Here is an 8,615-nt window from a genome sequence, read left to right as displayed (position 1 = left end):
TTAGCATCACTAGAACCAATGTTGGTTTGGACTCTGGGGACTGTATTTATGCTAATGTTAATTTCTATTCTTCTTTACTCTCTCCTCCTCTCTTCCTCCTCCTCTCTTCCTCCTCCTCTCTTCCTCCTCCTCTCTTCCTCCTCCTCTCATCCTCCTCCTTTCTTCCTCCTCCTCTCTTCCTCCTCCTCTCTTCCTCCTCCTCTCTTCCTCCTCCTCTCCTCCTCCTCTCCTCTCAGTGTGATGCTTCTCCCTCAGTTCTCCAGGCTGACCCTGCTCCTCCTCCCCCTGTCCTGTGTTTCCTGTCCATCCGGGTGTCGCTGCTACAGCCTGACTGTAGAGTGTGGATCTCTGGGACTCAGAGAGATCCCTCAGGGCGTGCCTGACACCACACAGGTCAATATAATATAATACACAGGTTCATGTCTTTACTCAGACTAACCCATCAACACTGAGGTTGCTTATTTAATGACTTGGTAGACTGGTAGGCTATAGCAGCTTAGCTCTCCTCAGTGTAGCAATGTGACTCAGAGTCTGTAATAATGTCAGCCTGTCCCTCTGCTCCTCCCAGACAATCTTCCTGCAGGATAATGCTTTAGTCCACATCCGTGGTTTGGACCTGTCAGGTCTGGGCCGGCTGCTCTACCTCTACCTCCAGAACAACAGCATCTCAGCCTTGGAGCCAGGGGCTTTCCTGGCTCAGGGCCCCCTGCTAGAGTTAGCCCTCAACGGGAACCTCATCCACCTGCTCACCCCCGACACCTTCACCGGCCTGGACCACCTCCGTATCCTCTACCTGGCAGCCAATCAGATCACACGGCTGCATGATCACACCTTTACTGGGCTGCAGGTCAGTCTCAAACCTTGACCCTTGACCCTTGGCCTATAACCCCTGAACCCTACACAGTCATGACCTGTATAGGTCTGCAGATCAGTAAGAAACACTACCCTTGGCCCTTAACCCTTGGCCTATAACCCCTGAACCCTACACAGCCATGACCTGTATAGGTCTGCAGATCAGTAAGAAACACTACCCTTGGCCCTTAACCCTTGACCTATAACCCCTGAACCCTACACAGCCATGACCTGTATAGGTCTGCAGATCAGTAAGTAAGAAACACTACCCTTGGCCCTTAACCCTTGGCCTATAACCCCTGAACCCTACACAGCCATGACCTGTATAGGTCTGCAGATCAGTAAGAAACACTACCCTTGGCCCTTAACCCTTGGCCTATAACCCCTGAACCCTACACAGCCATGACCTGTATAGGTCTGCAGATCAGTAAGAAACACTACCCTTGACCCTTAACCCTTGGCCTACAATGGTCGCGCTCCTGTGGAAATTTAATTAACATAATAAAGAAATCCCCATCAAAATATCATATTATAAAATCCGTCAGTTTATGCTAGAGATATCTAAATCAAATAGCTAAATTATCCTTGGTATGACCATCTTAAAACAATTCCATAAGTTAGCTTAGAACTTGCTCATCCAGAGGCGGTGCTCCTAGTGGCCGGGGACTTTAATGCAGGGAAACTTAAATCAGTTTTACCTAATTTCTACCAGCATGTTAAATGTGCAACCAGAGGAAAAAAATCTCTAGACCACCTTTACTCCACACACAGAGACACGTACAAAGCTCTCCCTCGCCATCCATTTGGCAGACTGCATATCTGACCATAATTCTATCATCCTGATTCCTGCTTATAAGCAAAAAACTAAAGCAGGAAGTACCAGTGACTCGGTCAATACAGAAGTGGTCAGATGACGCAGATGCTAAGCTACAGGACTGTTTTGCTAGCACAGACTGGAATATGTTCCGGGATTCTTACAATGGCATTGAGGAGTACACCACATCAGTCACTGGCTTCATCAATAAGTGCATCGATGACGTCGTCCCCACAGTGACCATATGTATATACCCCAACCAGAAGCCATGGATTACAGGAAACATCCGCACTGAGCTAAAGGGTAGAGCTGCCGCTTTCAAGGAGCGGGACTCTAACCCGGATGCTTTTAAGACATACCGTTATTCCATCATACAAACCATCAAACAGGCAAAGAGTCAATACAGAACTAAGATTGAATCCTACTACACCGGCTCTGACGCTCGTCGGATGTGGCAGGGCTTGAAAACTATTACAGACTACAAATGGAAGCACAGCCGCGAGCTGCCCAGTGACACGAGACTACCAGACGAGCTAAATTACTTCTATGCTCGCTTCGAGGCAAGCAACACTGAGGCATGCATGAGAGCATCAGCAGTTCCGGATGACTGTGTGATCACGCTCTCCGTAGCCGATGTGAGTAAGACCTTTAAACAGGTCAACATTCACAAGGCCGCAGGGCCAGACGGATTAGCAGGACGTGTATTCCGAGCATGCGCTGACCAACTGGCAAGTGTCTTCACTGTCATTTTTAATATGTCCCTGACTGAGTCTGTAATACCAATATGTTTCAAGCAGACCACCATAGTCCTCGTGCCCAAGGACACTAAGATAACCTGCCTAAATGACTACCGACCCGTAGCACTGACGTTTGTAGCCATGAAGTGCTTTGAAAGGCTGGTCATGGCTCACATCAACACCATTATCCCAGAAACCCTAGACCCACTCCAATTTGCATACGGCCCCATCAGATCCACAGATGATGCAATCTCTATTGCACTCCACACTGCCCTTTCCCACCTGGACAAAAGGAACACCTACATGAGAATGCTATTCATTGACTACAGCTCAGTGTTCAACACCATAGTGCCCTCAAAGCTCATCACTAAGCTAAGGACCCTGGGACTTAACACCTCCCTCTGCAACTGGATCCTGGACTTCCTGATAGGCCGCCCCCAGGTGGTAAGGGTAGGTAACAACACATCTGCCACGCTGATCCTCAACACGGGGACCCCTCAGGGGTGCGTGCTCAGTCCCCTCCTGTACTCCCTGTTCACCCACGACTGCATGGCCAGGCACGACTCCAACACTATCATTAAGTTTGCCGACGACACAACAGTGGTAGGCCTGATCACCGACAATGATGGAACAGCCTATAGGGAGGAGGTTAGAGAACTGTCCGTGTGGTGCCAGGATAACAACCTCTCCCTCAACGTGACCAAGACAAAGGAGATGATTGTGGACTACAGGAAAATGAGGACTGAGCACACCCCCATTCTCATCGACGGGGCTGTAGTGGAACAGGTTGAGAGCTTCAAGTTCCTCGGTGTCCACATCACCAACAAACTATCATGGTCCAAACACACCAAGACAGTCGTGAAGAGGGCACGCCAAAACCTATTCCCCCTCAGGAGACTGAAAAGATTTGACATGTGTCCCCAGATCCTCAAAAGGTTCTACAGCTGCACCATCGAGAGCATCCTGACTGGTTGCACCACAGCCTGGTATGGCAACTGCTCGGCCTCCGACCGCAAGGCACTACAGATGGTAGTGCGTATGGCCCAGTACATCACTGGGGCCAAGCTTCCTGCCATCTAGGACCTCTATTATAGGCGGTGTCAGAGGAAGGCCCTACAAATTGCCAAATACTCCAGCCACCCTAGTCACAGACTGTTCTCTCTGCTACCGCACGGCAAGCGGTACCGGAGCGCCAAGTCTAGGTCCAAAAGGCTTCTTAACAGCTTCTAATCCCAAGCAATAAGACTCCTGAACAGCTAATCAAATGCCTACCCGGACTATTTGCATTGTCCAGACCAACAGATGAGGGAGGGGGATGTTGGACATGGTCCAGACCAACAGATGAGGGAGGGGGATATTGGACATGGTACAGACCAATAGATGAGTCACAGAGTCTACGTCTAACCTCTAATCTCTAACCTCTAAACTCTAACCCCCCCACAGAGCCTACACATGATCCCTGACCTCAAACCTTTAACCCCCCCACAGAGCCTACACATGATCCCTGACCTCTAACCCCCCCACAGAGCCTACACATGATCCCTGACCTCTAACCTCTAACCCCCCCACAGAGCCTACACATGATCCCTGACCTCTAACCTCTAACCCCCCCACAGAGCCTACACATGATCCCTGACCTCTAACCTCTAACCCCCCCCCACAGAGCCTACACATGATCCCTGACCTCTAACCTCTAACCCCCCCACAGAGCCTACACATGATCCCTGACCTCTAACCTCTAACCCCCCCCACAGAGCCTACACATGATCCCTGACCTCTAACCTCTAACCCCCCCACAGAGCCTACACATGATCCCTGACCTCTAACCTCTAACCCCCCCACAGAGCCTACACATGATCCCTGACCTCTAACCTCTAACCCCCCCACAGAGCCTACACATGATCCCTGACCTCTAACCCCCCCACAGAGCCTACACATGATCCCTGACCTCTAACCTCTAACCCCCCCACAGAGCCTACACATGATCCCTGACCTCTAACCTCTAACCCCCCCACAGAGCCTACACATGATCCCTGACCTCTAACCTCTAACCACCTCACAGAGTCTACAGGAACTACACCTCCAGGAGAACAGCATAGAGGTGCTGGGTGACCAGGCTCTGGCCGGACTCTCCTCTCTGGCTCTCCTGGACCTCAGCAGGAACCAGATCCACACCCTGGGACCAGCCTCCCTACAGCCCCTCATTAGCCTGCAGGTCCTCCGAGTCACAGGTACGGGGAAGGGCATGCCCTAAGCTCCCTCTGTAGCTAGCTTGTAAAATGTTGCCAGTGGTGCTATCCAATCGGATCCTTTTCTATAGCACAAGTGGTTGGTACGTTGTCCAGGAGGGTGGTCACGTGTGTTTGTGATCAGAGGACCACTAGTTGGATCCCAGGTGTGTTAGTGATCAGAGGACCACTAGTTGGATCCCAGGTGTGTTTGTGATCAGAGGACCACTAGTTGGATCCCAGGTGTGTTAGTGATCAGAGGACTACTGGTTGGATCCCAGGTGTGTTAGTGATCAGAAGACCACTAGTTGGATCCCAGCTGTGTTAGTGATCAGAGGACTACTGGTTGGATCCCAGGTGTGTTAGTGATCAGAAGACCACTAGTTGGATCCCAGCTGTGTTAGTGATCAGAGGACCACTAGTTGGATCCCAATAAGGGGACAGGGACAGTGAAGGAAGCGAAGGCTGTTAGCAGCACACTGACGATTTCACTAATGACAAAACAGATGGGACTGAAACCCCCCCCCCACCCCTACAGAGAACCCGTGGCGGTGTGACTGTGCGCTCCACTGGCTGCGGTCGTGGATTGATGCTGAGGGTCAGAGGTTTCTGAGTTGGTCCGAGCGTCGTCTGCTGTGTGCCGAACCCCCCCGCCTGGCATACCTCAGTCTGATGGAGGTAGCAGTTAACAGCCTGGTCCGTACCATACACACACACACCTGTACACACACACACCTGTACACACACACACCTGTACACACACACACCTGTACACACACACACCTGTACACACACACACCTGTACACACACACACATACACACACACACCTGTACACACACACACCTGTACACACACACACCATACACACACACACACACCTGTACACACACACACACCTGTACACACACACACCTGTACACACACACACCTGTACACACTCACACCTGTACACACACACACATACACACACACACCTGTACACACACACACCTGTACACACACACACATACACACACACACCTGTACACACACACACACATACACACACACACCTGTACACACACACACCTGTACACACACACACCTGTACACACACACACCTGTACACACTCACACCTGTACACACACACACACATACACACACACACCTGTACACACACACACCTGTACACACACACACATACACACACACACCTGTACACACACACACATACACACACACACCTGTACACACACACACCTGTACACACACACCTGTACACACACACACCTGTACACACACACACCTGTACACACACACACCTGTACACCAGTGGAGGCTCCCCAGAGGAGGAAGGGGAGGACCATCCTCAGAGGAGGAAGGGGAGGACCATCCTCAGTGAATGTCATAAAAATTGAAATAGTGAAACATTAACAAAGGTATCCTTTTTATATAAAACTATACTAAATATATTCACGGCACCAAATCATTGATTAAAACACATTGTTTTGCAATGAAGGTGTACAGTAGCCTCAACAGCACTCTGTAGGGTAGCACCATGGTGTAGCCGGAGGACAGCTAGCTTCCATCCTCCTCTGGGTACATTGACTTCAATACAAAACCTAGGAGGCTCATGGTTCTCACCCCATTCCATTGACTTACACGGTAACTATGACAACTTCCGGAGGACATCCTCCAACCCATCAGAGCTCTTGCAGCACGAACTGACATGATATTTTGGTCCAGACAGCATCAGACACATGGTCTACACATACTGAGACAGAGAGGTGCTGTTCCACTGTCCAGACAGCATCAGATACATGGTCTACACATACTGAGACAGAGAGGTGCTGTTCCACTGTCCAGACAGCATCAGATACATGGTCTACACATACTGAGACAGAGAGGTGCTGTTCCACTGTCCAGACAGCATCGGATACATGGTCTACACATACTGAGACAGAGAGGTGCTGTTCCACTGTCCAGACAGCATCAGATACATGGTCTACACATACTGAGACAGAGAGGTGCTGTTCCACTGTCCAGACAGCATCAGATACATGGTCTACACATACTGAGACAGAGAGGTGCTGTTCCACTGTCCAGACAGCATCAGATACATGGTCTACACATACTGAGACAGAGAGGTGCTGTTCCACTGTCCAGACAGCATCAGATACATGGTCTACACATACTGAGACAGAGAGGTGCTGTTCCACTGTCCAGACAGCATCAGACACATGGTCTACACATACTGAGACAGAGAGGTGCTGTTCCACTGTCCAGACAGCATCAGACACATGGTCTACACATACTGAGACAGAGAGGTGCTGTTCCGCTCGGATGCTTTAACTGAGATTGATGTGTCTTTCTGTCGGTGCGCATCTCGGTCCAATAAATTATCAATATTTTATTTGGACGGGCAAGGAGGTACAGTAGGGGAGGCCCAGCTGAGAGGAGGAGAGAGTTTAGATCGATGTGAGAAGGAATTATTCATACACAGAGCAAAGTGTGGCTGCTATGAAAGTGAACTGTTTGCATGTGATCAGGGGTGTATTCATTCCGCCGATTCTGTTGAAAAATGTTTCTTAAACGGAAGCAAACGGAACGAAACGGGATAATAATATCTGAATTTGTCCAAAGAAACTCGTTTGCAAATGTTGGACTAATGATTACACCCTAGATCAGCTAGATGCAGGCGAGAGTGTGAAAGGCAGTATTGAATGTGTCATTGTAAACTTTCATTCACAGGTTGTAGCAGCCTCATGATGGGTACAGGGAAGATTAGAGTATCATGTAGTAGCCTAAACCTATCCATGTTACATTGAACTGGGTGGAATATGAATGACAGACATCCAATATGCTCTAATAGAAATAAGGTCATGAAAACGTTTTTTACATTTACATTTTTTTACATTTTAGTCATTTAGCAGACGCTCTTATCCAGAGCGACTTACAGGAGCAATTAGGGTTAAGTGCCTTGCTCAAGGGCACATTAACGTCATTTAGCAGACGCTCTTAGCCAGAGCGACTCACAAATTGGTGCGTTCACCCTATAGCCAGTGGGATAACCACTTTACAATTGGGGGGGGGGGGGTAGAAGGATTCCTTTATCCTATCCCAGGTATTCCTTAAAGAGGTGGGGTTTCAAATGTCTCCGGAAGGTGGTGAGTGACTCCGCTGTCCTGGCGTCGTGAGGGAGCTTGTTCCACCATTGGGGTGCCAGAGCAGCGAACAGTTTTGACTGGGCTGAGCGGGAACTATGCTTCCGCAGAGGAAGGGGAGCCAGCAGGCCAGAGGTGGATGAGCGCAATACTCTCGTTTGGGTGTAGGGACTGATCAGAGCCTGAAGGTACAGAGGTGCCGTTCCCCTCACTGCTCCATAAGCAAGCACCATGGTCTTGTAGCGGATGCGAGCTTCAACTGGAAGCCAGTGGAGTGTGCGGAGGAGGGGGGTGACGTGAGAGAACTTGGGAAGGTTGAACACCAGACGGGCTGCGGCATTCTGGATGAGTTGTAGGGGTTTAATGGCACAGGCAGGGAGGCCAGCCAACAGCGAGTTGCAGTAGTCCAGACGGGAGATGACAAGCGCCTGGACCAGGACCTGTGCCGCTTCCTGTGTAAGGCAGGGTCGTACTCTCCGAATGTTGTAGAGCATGAACCTGCAGGAGCGGGTCACTGCCTTGATGTTGGCGGAGAACGACAGGGTGTTGTCCAGGGTCACGCCTAGGCTCTTCGCACTCTGGGAGGAGGACACAGCGGAGTTGTCAACCGTGATGGCGAGATCATGGAACGGGCAGTCCTTCCCCGGGAGGAAGAGCAGCTCCGTCTTGCCAGGGTTCAGCTTGAGGTGGTGATCCGTCATCCATACTGATATGTCTGCCAGACATGCAGAGATGCGATTCGCCACCTGGTTATCAGAAGGGGGAAAGGAGAAGATTAGTTGTGTATCGTCAGCGTAGCAATGATAGGAGAGACCATGTGAGGATATGACAGAGCCAA

The 8,615-nt window shown here is 50.2% G+C and overlaps 1 protein-coding gene across 1 annotated transcript in view; it reads left to right on the top strand.

The window, feature by feature from the left end:
- Nucleotides 1-255: 255 nt before the first annotated feature.
- Nucleotides 256-8,615, top strand: part of LOC311123755 (leucine-rich repeat-containing protein 24-like) — a gene marked incomplete at both ends in the record, with an annotated part of 32,095 nt that continues 23,735 nt past the window's right edge. Inside the window, 4 exons of the mRNA XM_084197993.1 lie at nucleotides 256-393; nucleotides 569-847; nucleotides 4,466-4,634; nucleotides 5,170-5,327. Of these exons, the coding sequence (XP_084054119.1) occupies nucleotides 256-393; nucleotides 569-847; nucleotides 4,466-4,634; nucleotides 5,170-5,327 (744 nt within the window). The remainder of the gene's footprint in view (nucleotides 394-568; nucleotides 848-4,465; nucleotides 4,635-5,169; nucleotides 5,328-8,615) is intronic.

The sequence above is a fragment of the Coregonus lavaretus genome, assembly GCF_964263955.1.
Source record: "Coregonus lavaretus genome assembly, contig: HAP1_SCAFFOLD_2692, whole genome shotgun sequence".
NCBI classification, from domain to species: Eukaryota; Metazoa; Chordata; class Actinopteri; order Salmoniformes; family Salmonidae; genus Coregonus; species Coregonus lavaretus.
This window is presented reverse-complemented; position numbering and strand designations above follow the sequence as displayed.